General features: G+C 43.1%; 1 protein-coding gene across 1 annotated transcript in view; it reads right to left on the minus strand.

The window, feature by feature from the left end:
- The window catches only part of LOC109909627 (bone morphogenetic protein 7-like), a 62,817-nt gene that overhangs the window by 5,750 nt on the left and 31,062 nt on the right, over nucleotides 1-26,005 (minus strand). Inside the window, exons 2-4 of the mRNA XM_031796799.1 lie at nucleotides 23,078-23,270; nucleotides 16,376-16,524; nucleotides 15,824-16,018 (exon numbers count right to left, since the gene is read on the minus strand). Of these exons, the coding sequence (XP_031652659.1) occupies nucleotides 15,824-16,018; nucleotides 16,376-16,524; nucleotides 23,078-23,270 (537 nt within the window). The remainder of the gene's footprint in view (nucleotides 1-15,823; nucleotides 16,019-16,375; nucleotides 16,525-23,077; nucleotides 23,271-26,005) is intronic.

The raw sequence follows: 26,005 nt of genomic DNA on the forward strand, positions 1-26,005 counted from the left end.
ATAGTGTGTCTGGCTGTAGTTCACAGTAACATGTGTTACAGTGTGTCTGGCTGTAGTTCACAGTAACATGTGTTACAGTGTGTCTGGCTGTAGTTCACAGTAACATGTGTTACAGTGTGTCTGGCTGTAGTTCACAGTAACATGTGTTATAGTGTGTCTGGCTGTAGTTCACAGTAACATGTGTTATAGTGTGTCTGGCTGTAGTTCACAGTAACATGTGTTACAGTGTGTATGGCTGTAGTTCACAGTAACATGTGTTATAGTGTGTCTGGCTGTAGTTCACAGTAACATGTGTTATAGTGTGTCTGGCTGTAGTTCACAGTAACATGTGTTATAGTGTGTCTGGCTGTAGTTCACAGTAACATGTGTTACAGTGTGTCTGGCTGTAGTTCACAGTAACATGTGTTATAGTGTGTCTGGCTGTAGTTCACAGTAACATATGTTACAGTGTGTCTGGCTGTAGTTCACAGTAACATGTGTTATAGTGTGTCTGGCTGTAGTTCACAGTAACATCATATGTTATAGTGTGTCTGGCTGTAGTTCACAGTAACATGTGTTATAGTGTGTCTGGCTGTAGTTCACAGTAACATGTGTTACAGTGTGTCTGGCTGTAGTTCACAGTAACATGTGTTATAGTGTGTCTGGCTGTAGTTCACAGTAACATCATATGTTATAGTGTGTCTGGCTGTAGTTCACAGTAACATGTGTTATAGTGTGTCTGGCTGTAGTTCACAGTAACATGTGTTATAGTGTGTTTGGCTGTAGTTCACAGTAACATGTGTTACAGTGTGTCTGGCTGTAGTTCACAGTAACATGTGTTACAGTGTGTCTGGCTGTAGTTCACAGTAACATGTGTTATAGTGTGTTTGGCTGTAGTTCACAGTAACATGTGTTACAGTGTGTCTGGCTGTAGTTCACAGTAACATGTGTTACAGTGTGTCTGGCTGTAGTTCACAGTAACATGTGTTACAGTGTGTTTGGCTGTAGTTCACAGTAACATGTGTTACAGTGTGTCTGGCTGTAGTTCACAGTAACATGTGTTACAGTGTGTCTGGCTGTAGTTCACAGTAACATGTGTTACAGTGTGTCTGGCTGTAGTTCACAGTAACATGTGTTACAGTGTGTTTGGCTGTAGTTCACAGTAACATGTGTTATAGTGTGTCTGGCTGTAGTTCACAGTAACATCATATGTTATAGTGTGTCTGGCTGTAGTTCACAGTAACATGTGTTATAGTGTGTCTGGCTGTAGTTCACAGTAACATGTGTTATAGTGTGTCTGGCTGTAGTTCACAGTAACATGTGTTATAGTGTGTTTGGCTGTAGTTCACAGTAAGGTGTGTTATAGTGTGTCTGGCTGTAGTTCACAGTAACATGTGTTATAGTGTGTCTGGCTGTAGTTCACAGTAACATGTGTTATAGTGTGTCTGGCTGTAGTTCACAGTAACATGTGTTATAGTGTGTCTGGCTGTAGTTCACAGTAACATGTGTTACAGTGTGTTTGGCTGTAGTTCACAGTAACATGTGTTATAGTGTGTCTGGCTGTAGTTCACAGTAACATGTGTTATAGTGTGTTTGGCTGTAGTTCACAGTAACATGTGTTACAGTGTGTCTGGCTGTAGTTCACAGTAACATGTGTTATAGTGTGTTTGGCTGTAGTTCACAGTAACATGTGTTACAGTGTGTCTGGCTGTAGTTCACAGTAACATGTGTTACAGTGTGTCTGGCTGTAGTTCACAGTAACATGTGTTACAGTGTGTCTGGCTGTAGTTCACAGTAACATGTGTTACAGTGTGTCTGGCTGTAGTTCACAGTAACATGTGTTACAGTGTGTCTGGCTGTAGTTCACAGTAACATGTGTTACAGTGTGTCTGCCTGTAGTTCACAGTAACATGTGTTACAGTGTGTTTGGCTGTAGTTCACAGTAACATGTGTTACAGTGTGTTTGGCTGTAGTTCACAGTAACATGTGTTACAGTGTGTCTGGCTGTAGTTCACAGTAACATGTGTTACAGTGTGTCTGGCTGTAGTTCACAGTAACATGTGTTACAGTGTGTAATAGAGGATTTTAAGTGCCTCACACTCTCTTGAAGATAAATTAATTTGAAATGTTGCCTAATTTAATTAGTCGGTGTTTGGGTGCATTGGGTTGGACGCCGATGACAAGCGTGTTTATAACTGTCGTCCTCGCTCCGCAGTTTGTTTTAATCATCTCCCTCTCGTCCCGCCCGTCCGCAGAGTCACAGAGTTAGGGACTCAGCGAGTGTCAACAGGTATGGTGTTTCAGAGGGGAAGGTCATTGCTGGCACGGCGTTCTGAGGTCAAAACGGGTGACTCAGACTTTCCACTGACGACGTTCCACTTGCAGATTTTTAGTTTTTTTGCGTTTGTTCCCCCCCCCCCCACCCCCCTACTAAACAGAGAGACAGTGAGGACAGCTATGACTTCAGTTTTTTTTTTTGCATACTCCCCCCCCCCCCTTCTCTATTAAACAGAAAGTGAGAAGAACCATCATATCAGCACAGGGTGGCATCACTTCCTGTTGGCTGAGCTCCCCACCCAGGGGAAAGCCATCAGTGGGTGGTGCCAGCTAGTCTAAGGCCCAGGTTGGCATCGGGGCAGGCAGAGAGGACCATCTCTTTGTGTGTGTGTGTCAAAGCAGTCACTCATAGACCCCCCCCCCTCCCCTGGAGACCAGGACCTAGACATTAAACCAGTTTATTTAGTTAGCTGGGCGTGGCGTTGTACTTACTGTTCCATCCTATGACCAAGTGACTCCACTCTCCGATTGGTCAATGCCAGCAAGCGCTCCTCTAAACAAGGCAGGCTTTTTACGAGGGCGTCAAAATAACCCATTTTATTTGTTTTGTTTCTCAGCGGGTCCACTTAACCCGTCATTATTAGAGAACCATCATTTGGATTCATAACCGTAATGACATTACGATGTCATTACTAATTAGATTGAATTAAACATAAACAGAACAGGCCCAGACACGTGACAACGTAAGACGAGCAGAAAGAGAGAGAGAGTGAAAGTTGCCCCGAAACATGACAGTACAAATAGCCTCCGCTCGCTTCTCATAGGAACAGGAAAGGCTTTAACATGAGAGCAGCAGTCACCTGACTGGGGGGGGGGTTTAACTCGCGCCAAGGAGGAAAACAGAAAGGGTGGTGTCTGGTTCCGAGGGCGGGGTCGAGAGGTCATCCTGGCCGTTACTGTCGGAGACCATTCAGGTGTTTCCCGTGGTTCCGATCGTCACATCATTCTTTCCTCAGTGTGTGTGTGTGTGTGTGTGTGTGTGTGTGTGTGTGTGTGTGTGTGTGTGTGTGTGTGTGTGTGTGTGTGTGTGTGTGTGTGTGTGTGTGTGTGTGTGTGTGTGTGTGTGTGTGTGTGCGTGCGTGCGTGCGTGCGTGCGTGCGTGCGTGCGTGCGTGCGTGCGTGCGTGCGTGCGTGCGTGCGTGCGTGCGCGAACATGTGTGTGTGCGTGTGTGTGCGCGCGCGAACATGTGTGTGTTCTCAGGGTGTCTGCTGATGATATGATGATTGGGGCGGCAGGGTAGCCTAGTGGTTAGAGTGTTGGACTAAGTTCAAATCCCCGAGCTGACAAGGTACAAATCTGTCGTTCTGCCCCTGAACAGGCAGTTAACCCACTGTTCCTAGGCCGTCATTGAAAATAAGAATTTGTTCTTAACTGACTTGCCTGGTTAAATAAAGGTAAAATAAATATATGTTTAGATTAAGAAGGAGTGTAGCTACAGCGTCTACCCTAACGTGATGCAGGGCGGTCCTGGCCCATGTGTCCGTGGCCATGGTTTCTCTGGGTCACCCTGCCTGGCCTGTCAGCCCCCGGGCCGGTCTGGGTTTCCCACCACCTTGGCTGTGCCTCTGCAAGGTAAATATTTACAGAGATAAATCCGCTTCTCACTGAGGCCCTGGAGCCGATCCTGAGAGGGTACTTAACCCCTGTCCCCTGGGGCTAGTGTTCGCATGGCGAGATGTGACCCGACTTCACACAGACTCCCTCCCTGCCTGTCTCCACATACACAGGCCTTTGCTGGCCTGTTTTACGGATCCAGACATTCAGCTCCCAGGCAAATAACAGGGTTGGGATCGTGCCACTGAAACACCCTCCCTGCGCTGCTGAAACACCCTCCCTGCGCTGCTGAAACACCCTCCCTGCGCTGCTGAAACACCCTCCCTGCGCTGCTGAAACACCCTCCCTGCGCTGCTGAAACACCCTCCCTGCGCTGCTGAAACACCCTCCCTGCGCTGCTGAAACACCCTCCCTGCGCTGCTGAAACACCCTCCCTGCGCTGCTGAAACACCCTCCCTGCGCTGCTGAAACACCCTCCCTGCGCTGCTGAAACACCCTCCCTGCGCTGCTGAAACACCCTCCCTGCGCTGCTGAAACACCCTCCCTGCGCTGCTGAAACACCCTCCCTGCGCTGGGACAGCTGCTTTAACAAACACCCTAGTACAGTTCGACATGTAGCAGGACACCGTCTAAAAGTACAAAGGGGACCAGAGGACTGGGGTGACTAGGTGGAAAGGTCTGGAGGTTGAATACACACACAGACACTCATACACACACACACACACACACACCTTGCTTCCTCTCTGTCTTTATAGCCATCAGTATTTACAGTCAGGAGTCAGTTTAGCTGAAAAAAAGCAGATATTTACTGTGGAGTTTCATTGAGTGTAAAAGCCAGGTTACCCACAAAGCACCTCTTTCCTTCCTTCCTGTAATATGTTATGCCACACAACTACTGCTGAGCATGGATCCAAAACACTTCTAATCTTTAAGATTACGGGGTTCAACTAAACTATCACATGGAATTGTTTTAAGATGGTCATACCAATGCTCATTTAGCTATTTGATTTGGAATTGTAGGACCACTTTAGGTATAACAAAATAGTGTAAACAAATGATTTGATGAAACATTGAATTTGGCCTTACTGCTATTAGCCCATAGAAGCACATTGAATGTGGCCTTACTGCTATTAGCCCATAGAAGCACATTGAATTTGGCCTTACTGCTATTAGCCCATAGAAGCACATTGAATTTGGCCTTACTGCTATTAGCCCATAGAAGCACATTGAATTTGGCCTTACTGCTATTAGCCCATAGAAGCACATTGAATTTGGCCTTACTGCTATTAGCCCATAGAAGCACATTGAATTTGGCCTTACTGCTATTAGCCCATAGAAGCACATTGAATTTGGCCTTACTGCTATTAGCCCATAGAAGCACATTGAATTTGGCCTTACTGCTATTAGCCCATAGAAGCACATTGAATTTGGCCTTACTGCTATTAGCCCATAGAAGCACATTGAATTTGGCCTTACTGCTATTAGCCCATAGAAGCACATTGAATTTGGCCTTACTGCTATTAGCCCATAGAAGCACATTGAATTTGGCCTTACTGCTATTAGCCCATAGAAGCACATTGAATTTGGCCTTACTGCTATTAGCCCATAGAAGCACATTGAATTTGGCCTTACTGCTATTAGCCCATAGAAGCACATTGAATTTGGCCTTACTGCTATTAGCCCATAGAAGCACATTGAATTTGGCCTTACTGCTATTAGCCCATAGAAGCACATTGAATTTGGCCTTACTGCTATTAGCCCATAGAAGCACATTGAATTTGGCCTTACTGCTATTAGCCCATAGAAGCACATTGAATTTGGCCTTACTGCTATTAGCCCATAGAAGCACATTGAATTTGGCCTTACTGCTATTAGCCCATAGAAGCACATTGAATTTGGCCTTACTGCTATTAGCCCATAGAAGCACATTGAATTTGGCCTTACTGCTATTAGCCCATAGAAGCACATTGAATTTGGCCTTACTGCTATTAGCCCATAGAAGCACATTGAATTTGGCCTTACTGCTATTAGCCCATAGAAGCACATTGAATTTGGCCTTACTGCTATTAGCCCATAGAAGCACATTGAATTTGGCCTTACTGCTATTAGCCCATAGAAGCACATTGAATTTGGCCTTACTGCTATTAGCCCATAGAAGCACATTGAATTTGGCCTTACTGCTATTAGCCCATAGAAGCACATTCAATAACAAACAGATTCATAAATGGAAAAACACAGTCAAAATATAAATCAAAAAGAAGTTTGTTTGAAAGTGTCTGTCCTGTATCTGAGAGATAAGAAAGTTCAGGAAATTATTATTTAATTTTTTGCACTAAACAGTGTCCATATATACAGTAGCAGTCAAACGTTTGGACACACCTACTCATTCAAGGTTTTTCCTTATTTTTTACTATTTTCTACATTGTAGAATAATATTGAAGACATCAAAACTATGAAATAACACATATGTAATCATCTAGTAACCAAAAAAGTGTTCAACAAATATACAAATATTTTATATTTGAGATTCTTCAAAGTAGCCACCATTTGCCTATATTTGAGAAGAATCTCAAATATAACATATATTTTCATTTGTTTAGTACTTTTTTGGTCACTACATGATTCCATATGTGTTATTTCATAGTTTTGATGTCTTCAATATTATTCTACAATGAAGAAAATAGTTTTAAAAAATAAAGAAAAACCCTTGAATGAGTAGGTGTGTCCAACCCTTTGACTGCTACTGTTCGGACGCTACAGACAGAGGTTTGCAGATCGACGGCACCAACTTCAGATGAGTCCCGTTCAGACGCTACAGACAGAGGTTTGCAGATCGACGGCACCAACTTCAGATGAGTCCCGTTCAGACGCTACAGACAGAGGTTTGCAGATCGACGGCACCAACTTCAGATGAGGCCCGTTTCAGATGCTACAGACAGAGGTTTGCAGATCGGCGGCACCAACTTCAGATGAGTCCTGTTCAGACGCTACAGACAGAGGTTTGCAGATCGGCGGCACCAACTTCAGATGAGTCCCGTTCAGACGCTACAGACAGAGGTTTGCAGATCGGCGGCAGCAACTTCAGATGAGGCCCGTTTCAGACGCTACAGATGCTTTTGTGAGAAGACCCATTTTCAGGTTGTCTCCTGGTCTAACAAACACTGCTATAGCTCGGCCAGATGCGGAAGGCTGCCATTGGTGGACATGGTAGATTGAGACGCAGCCCATGCAAAGCGATACAGATCTCTCTAGCTTAAACAGACGGATGTTGATGGCGGTTGTTTTATTATGCTAATTAGATTTCCACAGGGGCGCGGAGGTTGGGTTAACAGTTTTGACAAGGGAAAAATCCATAAATAACATTTATCCCTTGTTATTCCAGAATTATAGAAGTCAATGGAGCAAATTACAACTGTTGCCGGGAGGGAAGTAAAGGACATGTGCAACATTAAAAGGGTTCCTTCCACCAAAAGCCTTAATCTCTGCAACCGCATACAGTAGTTCCACAGTTTATTCCGGAAACTTTCTCAAGGAAAAAAAAAACAGAAGCCTTTTTAAAAACGGCTACTTTTCACAGTAGCAATTACGCAAGCCACTGTTCCTGTGGCGAGGCTAATAGGCCGTGGCATTCCCAAAAGATCAGGGTCTTCCCAAAGAGAGAGAGAGAGAGAGAGAAAATGGGTCAGCCTCTCCATACTACCATGAAGACTTAAAAGAGAATTTCCCTGTTGTCTGTCTGTGTCATCAGTGGGCGAACCTCTCTCTCTCTCTCCCTCCCTCTTCCACTGAAGTCTATCTTTCTTCCTGTCTTTCATCAGGGAGGTTATTAAACCCTCTGCGGAGCTTGCCGATGTCTAATTACACCAACAGTCAACAAAGGAGAGACTGGAGGAGGAGACCCTGAGATGAAAACACACAGCTGGACAGCGCCATGGTATTAGAATTCTTTAAGCAATAATGTTAACTTTGTCAGTCTTTTAGCGAGTGGCTAATGACTGGGCTGGGTAATGACAGGTCTGAGGCCAGGAGTGGCTAGCCTGCAGTGATTCTCCTCTTGGATTGTCGTTAAAGGGTCAAGCCCGGATTCCATTAAGCCCCAAACCCCCAATTGACCTTTAAAGGTATCGTATTGTTCTTCTTCTGTCTCATTTCCAGTACAGTACAAAACATTTCCCCTCTCAAGGCAAGGCAGGGTGTACAGTATGTTCTGCTTGTGTTATTCTAGGGCAACTAATGCCAAGAGGACGCAGTTAACTGCCAAACTAAAGGAATCACCAACATAAAGTGTCTTAATAGGGCGTTGGGCCACCATGAGCCAGAACAGCTTCAATGGACCACCATGAGCCAGAACAGCTTCAATGGACCACCATGAGTCAGAACAGCTTCAATGGACCACGAGCCAGAACAGCTTCAATGGACCACGGGCCAGAACAGCTTCAGTGGACCTTGGCATAGATTCTACAAGTGTCTGGAATTCAACTGGAGGGATGTGACACCATTATTCCACGAGAATTTCTATAATTTTGGTGTTTTGTTGACGGTGGTGGAAAACACTGTCTCATGCGCCGCTCAAGAATCTCCCATAAAGGTTCAATTGGGTTGAGATCTGGTGACATACACACACACTTTAACCCCCTATGCTCCTTTGAGACCCCTCTTTCACTACAGTCCCTGGTTCGAATCCAGCCTGTATCACATCTGGACGTGATTTGGAGTCCCATAGGGCAATGCACAATTGACCCAGCACCGTCTGGGTTTGGCTGGGGTAGGCCTTCATTGTAAATAAGAATTTGTTCTTAACAGACATGCCTAGTTAAATAAAGGTTCAATTTAAAATAAAATAAAAAATTTAAAGTCACTGAGATCTCTTCTTCTAGCCATGGTAGCCATAATAATGGGCAACTGGGTGTTTTATACATGACCCTAAGAATGACCCTAAATGTATCCCTCATTTACTAAAGTGTTTATTTTATTTTGGCAGTTACCTGTATACCAGGAGACCATGGTTATGTTCCAATATCCATACTTGCATGCCACTTAGAATGAAGCAATGTATTGTAGGTATGTGGTATGATAGTGTGAGCCTCTGACTTGTCTGTGGGCGTGTTGTATTCTGAAGCATACTATATTCTGGTGGCTATGCTACGTTGATTTATTGATGTGAATTGTAAACTGTAAAGAAGGGACAATGTTGGTCCCAACAGATGCTAAACAATGAAGCACTGTCCCTATTTGTTTCTCTCTCAGAGCAGCACAGAAGAAGGATGCTTCATCCATCCATTCATCCATCCATCCATTCATCCTTCCTCTCTTCCTCAGAGCCTGTGAAGTGAGTGAGTGATATTGGAACCATATGCCTCATAAGTCCGCCTCAACATAACCACGGCGATGGACGCTGCTGCTGTCGCAAGGGCCCCGCAACTTCCTGCGCAGGATCTAAATATTTACACTCCAGACATCCCAAGTGGCGAGGCTGAGAGGGATTGATGTTTTGGGTTACATAAAGTCCAATCCTTTAGGACACATTGGTTCAACAGATTGTCCTCATAAGCTGGAGCACCAGCAGACTGGTCTGGGCCTGGGAGGCAGTTCTGTTCTATTCTGCTCTGCTCTTTTTTGTTCTATTCTATCTGTTCTATTCTGTTCTAGTCTTCTCTGTTCTGTTCTGTTCTATTCTTCTCTGTTCTATTCTTCTCTGTTCTATTCTGTTCTGTTCTATTCTGCTCTGTTCTATTCTTCTCTGTTCTATTCTGCTCTGTTCTATTCTGCTCTGTTCTATTCTTCTCTGTTCTATTCTTCTCTGTTCTATTCTGCTCTGCTCTATTCTTCTCTGTTCTATTCTGCTCTGTTCTATTCTTCTCTGTTCTATTCTGCTCTGTTCTATTCTTCTCTGTTCTATTCTGCTCTGTTCTATTCTTCTCTGTTCTGCTCTATTCTGTTCTGTTCTATTCTGTTCTGTTCTGCTCTATTCTGTTCTGCTCTATTCTGTTCTGTTCTATTATCTCTGTTCTATTCTGCTCTATTCTGTTCTTCTCTGTTCTATTATGCTCTGTTATATTCTGCCCTGTTCTGATCTATTCTGTTCTGTTCTGTTCTATCCTGCTCTGTTCTGTTCTATTATCTCTGTTCTATTCTGCTCTATTCTGTTCTATTCTGTTCTATTCTGCTCTATTCTGTTCTTCTCTGTTCTATTATCTCTGTTCTATTCTGCTCTATTCTGTTCTTCTCTGTTCTATTATGCTCTGTTATATTCTGCCCTGTTCTGTTCTATTCTGTTCTGTTCTGTTCTATTCTGCTCTGTTCTGTTCTATTCTGCTCTGTTCTGTTCTATTCTGCTCTGTTATATTCTATTCTGCTCTGTTCTATTCTATTCTGCGCTGTTCTATTCTGTTCTTCTCTGTTCTATTATGCTCTTATATTCTGCCCTGTTCTGTTCTATTCTGTTCTGTTCTGTTCTGTTCTATTCTGCTCTGTTCTGTTCTATTCTGCTCTGTTCTATTCTATTCTGCACTGTTCTATTCTGCTCTGCTCTGCTCTATTCTGTTCTTCTCTGTTCTATTATGCTCTTATATTCTGCCCTGTTCTGTTCTATTCTATTCTGCGCTGTTCTATTCTGCTCTGCTCTATTCTGTTCTTCTCTGTTCTATTACGCTCTTATATTCTGCCCTGTTCTGTTCTATTCTGTTCTGTTCTATTCTATTCTGCTCTGTTATATTCTATTCTGCTCTGTTCTATTCTATTCTGCTCTGTTCTGCTCTATTCTGTTCTGTTCTATTCTGCTCTGTTATATTCTATTCTGTTCTGTTCTATTCTGCTCTGTTCTATTCTGCTCTGTTCTATTCTGCTCTGTTCTGTTCTATTCTATTCTATTCTATTCTGCTCTGTTCTGTTCTATTCTGCTCTGTTCTGTTCTATTATGTTCTATTCTATTCTATTCTATTCTGCTCTGTTCTATTCTGCTCTGTTCTGTTCTATTATGTTCTATTCTATTCTATTCTATTCTGCTCTGTTCTATTCTGCTCTGTTCTGTTCTATTATGTTCTATTCTATTCTGCTCTGTTCTATTCTATTCTATTCTGCTCTGTTCTATTCTATTCTATTCTGCTCTGTTCTATTCTATTATATTCTGCTCTGTTCTATTCTATTCTATTCTGCTCTGTTCTATTCTATTCTGCTCTGTTCTATTCTATTATATTCTGCTCTGTTCTATTCTATTCTATTCTGCTCTGTTCTATTCTGCTCTGTTCTATTCTATTCTATTCTGCTCTGTTCTATTCTATTCTATTCTGCTCTGTTCTATTCTATTCTATTCTGCTCTGTTCTATTCTATTCTATTCTGCTCTGTTCTGTTCTATTATGTTCTATTCTATTCTATTCTGCTCTGTTCTATTCTATTCTATTCTGCTCTGTTCTATTCTATTCTATTCTGCTCTGTTCTATTCTATTCTATTCTGCTCTGTTCTATTCTGCTCTGTTCTATTCTGCTCTGTTCTGTTCTATTATGTTCTATTCTATTCTATTCTATTCTATTCTGCTCTGTTCTATTCTGCTCTGTTCTGTTCTATTCTGCTCTGTTCTGTTCTGTTCTATTCTGCTCTGTTCTGTTCTATTATGTTCTATTCTGTTCTATTATGTTCTATTCTGCTCTGTTCTATTCTGCTCTGTTCTGTTCTATTCTGCTCTGTTCTGTTCTATTATGTTCTATTCTGTTCTATTATGTTCTATTCTGCTCTGTTCTATTCTGCTCTGTTCTGTTCTATTATGTTCTATTCTGTTCTGTTCTATTCTGCTCTGTTCTATTCTATTCTGCACTGTTCTATTCTGCTCTGCTCTGCTCTATTCTGTTCTTCTCTGTTCTATTATGCTCTTATATTCTGCCCTGTTCTGTTCTATTCTATTCTGCGCTGTTCTATTCTGCTCTGCTCTATTCTGTTCTTCTCTGTTCTATTACGCTCTTATATTCTGCCCTGTTCTGTTCTATTCTGTTCTGTTCTATTCTATTCTGCTCTGTTATATTCTATTCTGCTCTGTTCTATTCTATTCTGCTCTGTTCTGCTCTATTCTGTTCTGTTCTATTCTGCTCTGTTATATTCTATTCTGTTCTGTTCTATTCTGCTCTGTTCTATTCTGCTCTGTTCTATTCTGCTCTGTTCTGTTCTATTCTATTCTATTCTATTCTGCTCTGTTCTGTTCTATTCTGCTCTGTTCTGTTCTATTATGTTCTATTCTATTCTATTCTATTCTGCTCTGTTCTATTCTGCTCTGTTCTGTTCTATTATGTTCTATTCTATTCTATTCTATTCTGCTCTGTTCTATTCTGCTCTGTTCTGTTCTATTATGTTCTATTCTATTCTGCTCTGTTCTATTCTATTCTATTCTGCTCTGTTCTATTCTATTCTATTCTGCTCTGTTCTATTCTATTATATTCTGCTCTGTTCTATTCTATTCTATTCTGCTCTGTTCTATTCTATTCTGCTCTGTTCTATTCTATTATATTCTGCTCTGTTCTATTCTATTCTATTCTGCTCTGTTCTATTCTGCTCTGTTCTATTCTATTCTATTCTGCTCTGTTCTATTCTATTCTATTCTGCTCTGTTCTATTCTATTCTATTCTGCTCTGTTCTATTCTATTCTATTCTGCTCTGTTCTGTTCTATTATGTTCTATTCTATTCTATTCTGCTCTGTTCTATTCTATTCTATTCTGCTCTGTTCTATTCTATTCTATTCTGCTCTGTTCTATTCTATTCTATTCTGCTCTGTTCTATTCTGCTCTGTTCTATTCTGCTCTGTTCTGTTCTATTATGTTCTATTCTATTCTATTCTATTCTGCTCTGTTCTATTCTGCTCTGTTCTGTTCTATTCTGCTCTGTTCTGTTCTGTTCTATTCTGCTCTGTTCTGTTCTATTATGTTCTATTCTGTTCTATTATGTTCTATTCTGCTCTGTTCTATTCTGCTCTGTTCTGTTCTATTCTGCTCTGTTCTGTTCTATTATGTTCTATTCTGTTCTATTATGTTCTATTCTGCTCTGTTCTATTCTGCTCTGTTCTGTTCTATTATGTTCTATTCTGTTCTGTTCTATTATTCTCTGTTCTATTCTGTTCTGCTCTGTTCTATTATGATCTGTTCTATTCTGTTCTGCTCTGTTCTATTATTCTCTGTTCTATTATGTTCTGTTCTATTATTCTCTGTTCTATTCTGTTCTGCTCTGTTCTATTATTCTCTGTTCTATTATGTTCTGTTCTATTATTCTCTGTTCTATTCTGTTCTGCTCTGTTCTATTATGATCTGTTCTATTCTATTCTGCTCTGTTCTGTTCTATTCTGCTCTGTTCTGTTCTATTATGATCTGTTCTATTCTATTCTGCTCTGTTCTGTTCTATTATGATCTGTTCTATTCTATTCTGCTCTGTTCTGTTCTATTCTGTTCTGCTCTGTTCTATTATGATCTGTTCTATTCTGTTCTGCTCTGTTCTATTATGATCTGTTCTATTCTATTCTGCTCTGTTCTGTTCTATTCTGCTCTGTTCTATTCTATTCTGCTCTGTTCTGTTCTATTCTGCTCTGTTCTGTTCTATTCTGTTCTGCTCTGTTCTATTATTCTCTGTTCTATTCTGTTCTGCTCTGTTCTATTATGATCTGTTCTATTCTATTCTGCTCTGTTCTGTTCTATTCTGCTCTGTTCTGTTCTATTCTGCTCTGTTCTGTTCTATTATGTTCTATTCTGCTCTGTTCTATTCTGCTCTGTTCTGTTCTATTATGTTCTATTCTGCTCTGTTCTATTCTGCTCTGTTCTATTCTGCTCTTTGATGTTTTGGGTTGCATAAAGTCCAATCCTTTAGGACACATTGGTTCAACAGATTGTCCTCATAAGCTGGAGCACCAGCAGACTGGTCTGGGCCTGGGAGGCAGTTCTGTTCTATTCTGCTCTGCTCCTTTTTGTTATATTCTTCTCTGTTCTATTCTGTCTGTTCTATTCTGCTCTGTTCTATTCTGCTCTGTTCTATTCTGCTCTGTTCTATTCTGCTCTGTTCTGTTCTGCTCTGTTCTGTTCTGCTCTGTTCTATTCTGCTCTGTTCTGTTCTGCTCTGTTCTATTCTGCTCTGTTCTATTCTGCTCTGTTCTATTCTGCTCTGTTCTGTTCTATTCTTCTCTTCTCTTCTCTGTTCTGTTCTGTTCTGCTCTGTTCTATTCTGCTCTGTTCTATTCTGCTCTGTTCTATTCTGCTCTGTTCTATTCTGCTCTGTTCTATTCTGCTCTGTTCTGTTCTGCTCTGTTCTATTCTGCTCTGTTCTATTCTGTCTGTTCTATTCTGTTCTGTTCTATTCTGCTCTGTTCTATTCTGCTCTGTTCTATTCTGCTCTGCTCTATTCTGCTCTGTTCTGTTCTATTCTGCTCTGTTCTATTCTGTCTGTTCTGTTCTATTCTGCTCTGTTCTATTCTGCTCTGCTCTGTTCTATTCTGTCTGTTCTATTCTGTTCTGTTCTATTCTGCTCTGTTCTATTCTGCTCTGTTCTATTCTGCTCTGTTCTGTTCTATCCTGCTCTGTTCTGTTCTATTCTGTTCTGTTCTATTCTGTCTGTTCTATTCTGCTCTGTTCTATTCTGCTCTGTTCTATTCTGCTCTGTTCTATTCTGTCCTTTTCTGCTCTGTTCTGTTCTATTCTTCTCTGTTCTATTCTGCTATGTTCTGTTCTGCTCTATTCTGCTATGTTCTGCTTTGGTCTGCTCTGTTCTGAAGGTTTTTATCTAATGGACACTGCACAACTGAGAAGACCATGGTTATAATGTACTAGAACTCGAATCACATTCCTTACAGGCTACAATAAGAATGGATGGTGTGTGTGATGAACTGTAGTCTGTATGTACATACATATGTACAGAGATGGAACAGGTTCCCAGGGAAACAGTGATTGTTGCTAAGAGAACTATCCTGGTTAAATAAAGCTGAACCAACTTCCCACAGTATGTTGTGTTGGGGGAAAGGAAGAAACTGTAGAGCTCCTGATTGGCATCATCCAACAACACCTCTAGCCTTTAGATGTTATCGCCTTCAAAACAGATGAGGTGAAACCGAGGAGGTGAGGGAAATCACTTGAGCTGCTATTGTAACGTCAACGGTTAAGAAGCTGAGTCGCTGACCCCGTGACCCTGGCCATGAAGGCTTACTGTTAGCCCGGGCCTCATCCATCAAATTAGGGCTGGGATCCAGCAGATATTAGCCACAAAGCCCTCTGAAACCGCAGCTCTTCCTGCTGTAAAATCACTGGGATCCTCCCTCACAAGGACAGCTTTATGTTCGGCAAAGGCTAACATTATGCTAACATTATGCTAACGTTATGAAACGGCCAGGGGTGAAGGCAGAATTGGTAGCTGGATTAGAGCCTAATTGAATTGACCTGTTCATAACATCAGCCGCTAAGTACGGAGGGGGGAGAGGGGCTGAGGGCAGGTACTATAAAGTACACTCTCGAATGATGAGTTCATGCATCTAGGGATAGTTTCCCTCGCTCTCTGTCTCTCGTTTTTCTTTCTCATTTGGAGAGCTGCCACCGATGTCCCCATCAATGACAGCACACCTCACCACGTTACACTGAAACCCAGGGCAGCGAGAGTTTCCCTGCCCGGCTTGGAGGTGTTTGGATATTGTAATGGGCTCGGTGTGATGTTTTGAGGTTGTGATGATGTGCTCTGTGTGACGTTGTCATGTTGTGGGCTGCGATGTTGTGGGGTTTGATTTTGTGATGTTGTGGGGCAGTTGTTTGTTGTGGTTGGGTTTGATTGATGTTCTTACGGTAATAAACATGAACACATCCGAAACTTTCCAATACTGAATTGAGCAAAAATTCACACACCGGTACACCCTTTTTACACTACGGAGCTGTAATGAACTGGCCTGGTTACACATTCATCATAAAAGGGTTTAACTGGGTGTTGAACAGACTATGGACACACCTGCTGGGCTGGGGCCCCTGGAGCCTCCTTCCTGGGGCTGCGTAGGGCGGTTGCGGTTCTTGTTGCGCTTGTTGGTGGAGCGGGTGGTGCGGATGTGCACCTCGCTGACTTTAAAGAAGGCCACCATGAAGGGTTGCTTCTCCAGCCCTCCGTCACGCCCCACTAGTCCCGCCTCCTTGGAGCTGATGCTCCGCCCTGTTCCACAGAAGAGAGGAGTCGTCAATCACTTGGACAATACTGAATGTGCTACAGTTTACTAAACATAGCCTACAAGGGAGAGTATCATACACCCTATTGATATATTCTTGTGAAATATTTCTGCATTTGTCCTTTGACAGATGTTTAGTGTCCATTACGTATCAAATAGTTGACTTGCAAACATATCAACCTTTCCATTTCAGCATTGTGACAAGCCTTAAAAAAGCCCCACTGTTTAGTTAGCATGTTTCCAAAGTTAGCTGTTAGCATGTTTCCAAAGTTAGCTGTTAGCATGTTTGCAAAGTTAGCCGTTAGCAACATATTTCTAATATTAGCTGTTAGCATGGTGCTCACCGCTGCTGGTCTCCACTCTGATCTGGAGGCCCAGGTTGTAGTGAGGACTCATCACCCACAAGTTACTGGTGGCCAGGATGTCAAACTCCAGCCAGCCCTCCTCGGCTGCCCACAGGCTGCGAGACTCCAGCAAGAACAGGTCCGCCTCCCTGGGGGCACAGTCACAACAAGCAGCCATGACTGAGGGCCAGCAGCTTTCCCATCTTTACAGAAGTATACATTAAACACTGGTACACTACCATAACAGATACTGGAGTATATGTCAGTAAGACTTTCATGTTTTCTTACAGCCTACATTTGGCACGAAACACCATGAAGATGATCCCTCTCTAATCCCTATACTGTATGAACCTACACTGAGTGGACAAAACATTAAGAACACCAGTTTTATTTCATGACAGACTGACCAGGTGAATCCAGGTGAAAGCTATGACCCCTTATTGATGTCACTTGTTAAATCCACTTCAATCAGTGTAGATTAAGGGGAGGAGACTGGTTAAAAAATATATATTTAAGCCTTGAGACAATTGATTGCGTGTGTGTGCCATTCAGTGGGTGAATGGGCAAGACAAAATATTTAAGTGCCTTTGAATCAGGCATGGTATTAGGTGCCAAGTGCACCAGTTTGTGTCAAGAACTGCAATGCTGCTGGGTTCGTAACATCACCCCACCACCACTCCCCTCCCCGACCTTACCCTCCCCTCCCTATAACTGTAGCTAGTTCTCAGGTGGAAAAGACAACCACAACCCGAGTGAGTGTGTGTGAGAGAGAGAGAGAAAGAGGTTGATCCCGTCCCCATTACTGTAATGACACAGCATGAGTCCGCTGGCCCCTCCCAGGGCTGCAGATCAAAGCCCCACAATCACCCAGGTGTTCCGGGAATGCCCCTGCAGTCCTGCATTGGCAGCCCCTCGTTATTTCTCGTTAATGAGAGAGTTTTTGAGGGCTTCCATATGAGGCCGTTCCCAGTGCCCCCTCCCCAGGCCGTTCCTAGTGCCCCCCTCAGGTAGTTCACACGTTGGCCGCAGCTTGGGTTCTGTGGGCCGGGACTGAGTCATTCTGAATCGAGGCAGACATTTTAACACCCGTGTACCAGCAGGGGGTCCATCCGAGAGCCGTATAGGGGGCCGTGGCACTAAAGCCCTACTGTAAAGCCTCTAATTGACTGCTTAAATGAACTGGAATAACGTCATAGGTCATACGTCAACGTTTGGTGTTTTTTGTTCCAATAAATCTCCTTTGCTGGGCCTGTCAAATTAATATTGTTAAAAATGCAGCATATCTGGCTGTTGTTTCGATGGCTTGTTCTGTTCTAACATACATTTAGCTTGAGACTGGTGAGAAGACTTGTAAACAACACAGTTCTCAAGAACACCATGTTAATTGGGTACTGAACGATTGGGTGTTTTTGAGACATGATATGGAACTACACTACCAGTCAAAAGTTTGGACACACCTACTCATTGAAGGGTTATTCTTTATTGTTTTACTATTTTCTACATTGTAGCATAATAGTGAAGATATCAAAACTATGAAATAACACATATGGAATCATGTAGTAACCAAAAAAGTATTAAACAAATCAAAATATATTTTATATTTGAGATTCTTCAAAGTAGCCACCCTTTGCCTTGATGACAGCTTTGCGCACTCTTGGCATTCTCTCATCCAGCTTCAGCTGGAATGCTTTTCCAACAGTCTTGAAGGAGTTCCCACATATGCTGAGCACTTGTTGGCTGCTTTTCCTTCACTCTGCGGTCATTTTCATCCCAAACCATCTCAATTGGGTTGAGGTCAGGTGATCATGGAGGCCAGGTCATCTGATGCAGCACTCCATTACTCTCCTTCTTGGTCAAATAGCCCTTACACAGCCTGGAGGTGTGTTGGGTCATCGTCCTGTTGAAAAACAAATGATAGTCCCACTAAGCGCACACCAGATGGGATGGCATAATGCTGCAGAATAATGTGGTAGCCATGCTGGTGTGCCTTGTATTCAAAATAAATCACAGTCTCACGGGCAAAACACCCCCACACCAGCACCACTCCTCCATACTTCATGGTGGGAACCACACATGCGGAGATCATCCCTTCACCTATCCTGCATCTCACAAAGACAAGGCTTTGGTAGGAACCAAAAATCTCAAATTTGGTCTCATCAGACCAAAGGACAGATTTCCACCGGTCTAATATACATTGCTCGTGTTTCTTGGGGCACAATGACAGATTTGTACCTTGTCAGCTCAGGGATTCAATCCAGCAACCTTTTGGTTACTGGCCCAATGCTCGAACCTAATCAAATCAAATTGTATTGGTCACATACACATGGTTAGCAGATGTTAATGCGAGTGTAGCGAAATGCTTGTGCTTCTAGTTCTGACAGTTCAGTAATATCTAACAAGTAATCTAACAATTCCTCAACAACTACCTAATACACAAAAATCTGAGTGAATGAGAATATGTACATATAAATATATGGATGAGCGATGGCCGAGCGGCATATGCAAGGTTCAATATATAACCACTAGGCTACCTGCCGAGTGGTTATATAGTAATGTTATTTGGTAAGGAAACAAACACATAGCGCCAAAGAAACCACCTCAATCAAGTGAATACTGTAGTATAAAATGCAACAGCCTATTACTATAACCGAGGGTTCTAACAGAAGCCGGTAAACTGTAAACAAGGAGAACCCAGAGGTTGTAGACCCTCTACTGACTTCGGATTTCAGAGGCAAGTTTTACATGACTTCAAGAATAACTACCAGAAACTTTACTCTCGCAAATGTATCCTTGTACATGGATTTTTTTTGCCTATCTTGTAACTTTTATGAAACTTCAGAAGATGTATTTTGGTAATTATGTACAGTTGCACCTCTGTTCAGCCCTGCTTGCTAGCTTTCCATACCCTGCTTGCTAGCTTTCCATACCCTGCTTGCTAGCTTTCCAAACCCTGCTTGCTAGCTTTCCATACCCTGCTTGCTAGCTTTCCATACCCTGCATGCTAGCTTTCCATACCCTGCTTGCTAGCTTTCCATACCCTGCTTGCTAGCTTTCCATACCCTGTTTGCTAGCTTTCCATACCCTGCATGCTAGCTTTCCATACCCTGCTTGCTAGCTTTCCATACCCTGTTTGCTAGCTTTCCAGACCCTGCTTGCTAGCTTTCCATACCCTGCTTGCTAGCTTTCCATACCCTGCTTGCTAGCTTTCCATACCCTGCTTGCTAGCTTTCCATACCCTGCTTGCTAGCTTTCCATACCCTGTGTACTTATTAAAGATTGGGAGCTATAATCTAAGCAATTACAACTTCCAAGACTTGAACCACTTACACATGAATCTGTTTGTCAGCAAATGTGTTTTGCAAGCTGCACAAGTACTTAGGATTTGGATTTGCAAGCACAAAGCACAAAGCGATGTTCTCGGATAGCCCACAAACCAAGCTATAATTTGCCTAAAGGTAAACCTCCTCCTACAATAATACAGTAATTGGATATATATGGCCCCTTTAATCTCCAAATATCTCGCAAAATAAAAGTCTTTGCCTGCGGGCAGCAGAGCACAAACCGCCTATTGTGAAGAGAATGTGGCAGACAAGATCCTCATGATATAGACATAGATATAGATATAGATATAGACATAGATATAGATATAGATATAGACATAGATATAGACATAGATATAGATATAGACATAGAAACGCTTTCACGAAAACAAGAATCCGGCAAAAAAACGTTTTAAAAATAGCAATTGTCTTTATGATTTTAATTGAATTGAGGTATTACAGACTTGTTAATGACCAGAAACATATACAGCAAACGCAAGAATACTGTTTTCAAAATATCAATACCATCCAGCGATTTTATTGTCTGTTGTATCCGAGTGGGATATCTCTCCCAGCAGAAACCATGTCAATGCTTATCGTGTTTTGGTGCTGGGACTCTAAATTCAGGCTATTTTGGTAAGGCAATGTGGTCATGCCTCATTCTAGAGAAAATACATGGCAGAAAACCAGAGCTACGCTACCGTGTAATCAATGTCTGGAGAAGTACGTGTAGCTAAGACTTTCCTCTGTATACATTATCCCTCATCTCGACAAGCTCAGGACTGACTAGGAAGACGGATTAGCAGTATACATTATCCCTCATCTTGACAAGCTCAGGACTGACTAGGAGGACGGAGTAGCAGTATACATTATCCCTCATCTCAACAAGCTCAGGACTGACTAGGAGGACGGAGTAGCAGTATACATTATCCCTCATCTCAACAAACTCAGGACTGACTAGGAGGACGGAGTAGCAGTATACATTATCCCTCATCTCGACAAGCTCAGGACTGACTAGGAGGACGGAGTAGCAGTATACATTATCCCTCATCTCAACAAGCTCAGGACTGACTAGGAGGACGGAGTAGCAGTATGCATTATCCCTCATCTCGACAAGCTCAGGACTGAGTAGAAGAGAAGCTGAACCATATCATCCCAGTATTAGACAGATCACTGGAGGAAACTGAACCATATCATCCCAGTATTAGACAGATCACTGTGAGAAGCTGAACCAAATCATCCCAGTGTTAGATCACTGGGAGAAACTGAACCATATCATCCCAGTATTAGACAGATCACTGGAGGAAACTGAACCATATCATCCCAGTATTAGACAGATCACTGGGAGAAACTGAATCATATCATCCCAGTGTTAGACAGATCACTAAGAGAAGCTGAACCATATCATCCCAGTGTTAGACAGATCACTAAGAGAAGCTGAACCATATCATCCCAGTGTTAGACAGATCACTAAGAGAAGCTGAACCATATCATCCCAGTGTTAGACAGATCACTGGAAGAATCTGAACCATATCATCCCAGTGTTAGACAGATCACTGGGAGAATCTGAACCATATCATCCCAGTGTTAGACAGATCACTGGAAGAATCTGAACCATATCATCCCAGTGTTAGATCACTGGGAGAATCTGAACCATATCATCCCAGTGTTAGATCACTGGGAGAATCTGAACCATTTCACATTTTATTTGTCACCTGCTCTGAATAAAACAGGTGTAGACTTTGCCGTGAAATGCTTACTAACGAGCCCTTTCCCAAAAATGCGTTAAAAAGTAAGAAAATTAGGAACAAAAAATATATATATAATAAAGAAAATAGTAACACAATATATATACCTCAAATTCACAACATTACAAAAAAAGTGTGTTGACTCTTTTCGTCAAACATCTCATTCCAAAATCATGGGCATTAATATGGTTCCCCTTTTGCTGCTATAACAGCCTCCACTCTTCTGGGAAGGCTTTCCACTAGATGTTGGAACATTGCTCCGGGGACTTCAGCCACAAAAGCATTAGTATGGTCAGGCACTGATTTTGGACGATTAGGCCTGGCTCGCAGTTTACGTTCCAATTCATCCGAAAGGTGTTTGATGGGGTTGAGGTCAGGGCTCTGTGCAAGGCCAGTTCTTCCACAACGATCTCAACAAACCATTTCTGTGTGGACCTCTCTTTGTGCACGGGGGCATTGTCATGCTGAAACAGGAAAGGGCCTTCCCCAAACTGTTGCCACAAAGTTGGAAGCACAGAATCGTCTAGAATGTCCTAATATGCAGCGCTAATGGAAAAGTGTTTATTTCTGTATTTCATGGTTGCAACATGCTGAAAATTGTCCACAGTGTTCCTATCATCTAGTTTAAACAGTACTGCAACATTTTTTACTTACAGAGTGTATCAAACATGATTTAGACCTTGTTTATGGAAAAGTGTTAATTTCTGTTTTTCATGGTTGCAACTTGCTGAATATTGTCCACAGTGTTCCTAAGGGGCCTAGCCCGAACCATGAAAAATATCCCCAGACCATTATTCCTCCTCCACCAAACTTTACAGTTGGCACTATTCATTGGTGCAGGTAGCATTCTCCTGGCATCCACCAAACCCAGATTCAGCGTGATTAGTCACTCCAGAGAACGCGTTTCCACTGCTCCAGAGTCCAATGGCAGTGAGCTTTACACCACTCCAGCTGACACTTGGCATTGCACATGGTGATCTTAGGCTTGTGTGCAGCTGTTCAGCCATGGAAACCCATTTCATGAAGCTCCAGATGAACAATTATTGTGCTGACATTGCTTCCCAGAGTCAGTTTGGAACTCGGTAGTGAGTGTTGCAACCGAGGACAGACAATTTGAAAGCGCTATGCGCTTCAGCACTCGGCGGTCCCGTTCTGTGAGCTTGTGTGGCCTGCCACTTCGCGACTGAGCCGTTGTTGCTCCTAGACGTTTCCACTTCAAAATAAGAGCACTTACAGTTGACCCGGGAAATACATTCGATGAACTGACTTGTTGGAAAGGTGGCATCCTGACGGTGCCACGTTGAAAGTCACTGAGCTCTTCAGTAAGGCCATTCTACTGCCAATGTTTGTCAATTGATATTGCATGGCTTAGTGCTCGATGTTATACACCTGACATAGCCAAATCCACTCATTTGAAGGGGTTTCTACATACTTTGTATATATAGTGTATATACCATTAATGTGATAGCATGACTTCAACACTATAAAGCAGTACAACAAGCTAGCCCTGCTATAAACCCATGTATACAGCAATAGCAAGCAGCAAGCTATTTAACTGTGAAAAGGGCCCGATGAGATTATTCTATTGTCATCAGATTGACATATAAGGACTGTGTGTGTGCAGTGTGTCTTACCTGTTGGGGTGCTCCTGCACCACTTGGTAGACGCTGAGCAGGAGGGTCTCGTTGATGACGACTTGGTTCGCACACTCCTTGTAGAGGCGTAACTCGGAGGCGGTGACGGCCTCACCCTCGGGGATCTGGGACAGGTTGAACTTGAACTCTTTGTGGTGCATTCTGTGAGGCGACAGATCTCTGTCATACTCCACTGGCAAACACACAGGGCAGAGACATAAGTTAGAGCCATACATGCATACTGTACATCAGATTATTATGAGTATGTACAACATCGTTGGGTAGAACTTGCTGAGACGCGCAACAGTCAAAACCAAAGAATTTAAATGAACACGAGAGATACCTGACCGCAGGATGACTTTTGATGTTTCTTGTATCCCTACGCACCCATTCGTTTACAATGTAAAATGAGTTTACAATGTACAATTAGTTTACAATGTACAATTAGTTTACAATGTACAATTAGTTTACAATGTACAATTAGTTTACAATGTACAATTAGTTTACAATGTACAATTAGTTTACATATAGAGGAAAAGTGTTGGGTTTCGTCCTTCAAGGTCTGCGGATGTAAACCCATGTTGTTATTTATATTTTTTTACGTGATTTTGAGTCGTCTAGCTAATGAGGCCACACACAGGATGTGCTGTGGGATGTTAGCATGGAGCTCAGCTAGCATAACAAACAGGCTTCGACCTGAAGAGGCCTCACAAGGATAGACGTTAATAGTAAAAATGACTTCCGCCTGCTATACTGTACATGCAGTTAGTCACTTAGACGTTCTATGTATTCCTATGCAGTTAAGTGATTGATGGATATCTCATTCACAGACAACACTGAGGTTCACCATAAAAAGAGTTTCAAAGCATCACATTTAGACTAATAGGGTTGTGGCTTACAGTTTCCTTAAATAAATACCCTGTTATTGTCTGCAGTGAAAGCCAATGATTTTGGAGCTATAAACTCGGTCTGTGTGTTCTAACGACCACTTCAGAGGCTACAAATGACAAAAACCAACTATTACCTCCCCACATAGCTTCCCTCTTTCAATTGCAACATGCGTTGCAATAATAATGTGTTCCCCAAGGAAATGGTTCCCATTTCGCTCGGAGACGTCCCCACAATAAAGCCACTTTCCCTACAGTTCAATACAACACAGAGAGAGAGGGAGAGAGAGAGAGAGACAGGAAGATAGAGGGAAAGAGAAAGAGAGAAAGGTTGAGGGGGAGGGAGAGAGAGAGAGAGAGAGGGGGAAAAGGAAAGAGAGAAAGGTTGAGGGGGAGGGAGAGAGAGAGAGAGAGAGAGAGAGAGGGGGGAAAAGAAAGAGAGAAAGGTTGAGGGGGAGGGAGTAGGAGAGAGAGAGGAGGAAGCAATAACCAGAGTGTGCCCCCCCCCCAGCTTTCCTGCCTCTAACCATGCTCAGTCACACACAAACACTTTCTCTCACCACACACACTGTCACCAATTCACCATCACCCTCTAGTTCCCAGGGCTGGATTCACTGGCTGTGTGTGTTCTGCCACATCAGTACAAGGCCAGCCGGATGCCTCAGTCTTGATGGAGTATCCTGTTCCACTCTTCCGCTCTGAACAGATTTCCATGCAGCAATCCCGTGTGAGATTCAGACATAGAGCCCACACTTCACCTCCACCACGCCAGCCCTCCCCAACTAATCTGAGCAGTAAATGAAATGGTAGAGCAGGGATTTGGAGGGAGGGGAGGGGAGGGCTATGGGCGGGGTTCAGTACTATAGTATAAAGATACTTCCCTGTTTGATCAATTACAATAGCTTCACTCCTAGAGACATTACATTAGGGAGTCCCCCCCCCCCCCCGCCCGCCCCGCCATCTCCTTACCCCCTGACTCTCCCTGCATATGTGTTCCCAATTAGGGAGGAGATCCACTTTGGAGGGTCTCACGGGGAGTAGAGGACAGTACGCTCTGGGACCCCCATTTCCGTCTCACTACTGAGGCTTCAACTGACTGACTAATCCTGGCCAATACGCCCCTGGTCAGACAGCAGTACAGCTACGAAGACGAGCAGCACCCTGGAGATGATGACACTCTTCTTTAAGTTTAGGGTTTACCGGAGATCATCCCCTTAGAGATTAACATCCCCCCTCCACACAATCGCCTTCAGTCAACCACTTCAATACACGCGCACACATAAAGTACACACATACACATACATAAAAATACAAGCACGCTCACACCCCCAGCACAGCGAGGCTCATCGCAGCCCTCAGCCTCGTCCCAGATCACACCACGGAGGATAAGGGAGTGTGGTTCTAGATCACACCACGGAGGATAAGGGAGTGTGGTTCTAGATCACACCACGGAGGATAAGGGAGTGTGGTTCTAGATCACACCACGGAGGATAAGGGAGTGTGGTTCTAGATCACACCACGGAGGATAATGTAGTGTGGTTCTAGATCACATCACGGAGGATAATGGAGTGTGGTTCTAGATCACACCACGGAGGATAAGGGAGTGTGGTTCTAGATCACACCACGGAGGATAAGGGAGTGTGGTTCTAGATCACACCATGGATGATAAGGGAGTGCGATGACGAGGATAAGGATGTGCCTCATTTCACCTCAGGTTCCGTCTGCAGCCAGCCAGGACTCACAATCCCAAAGCCCTACAGCAGTAGACCTCTTCCCCCACAAACACTCCTGTTCCCCCACAAACACTCCTGTTCCCCACTGACACACCTCTTCCCCCACTAACACACCTCTTCCCCCACTAACACACCCGTTCCCCCACTAACACACCCCTTCCCCCACTAACACACCTCTTCCCCCACTAACACACCTCTTCCCCACTAACACACCTCTTCCCCCACTAACACACCTCTTCCCCCACTAACACACCTCTTCCCCCACTAACACACCTCTTCCCCCACTAACACGCCTCTTCCCCCACTAA

The sequence above is a fragment of the Oncorhynchus kisutch genome, linkage group LG18, assembly GCF_002021735.2.
Source record: "Oncorhynchus kisutch isolate 150728-3 linkage group LG18, Okis_V2, whole genome shotgun sequence".
Taxonomy (NCBI): Eukaryota; Metazoa; Chordata; class Actinopteri; order Salmoniformes; family Salmonidae; genus Oncorhynchus; species Oncorhynchus kisutch.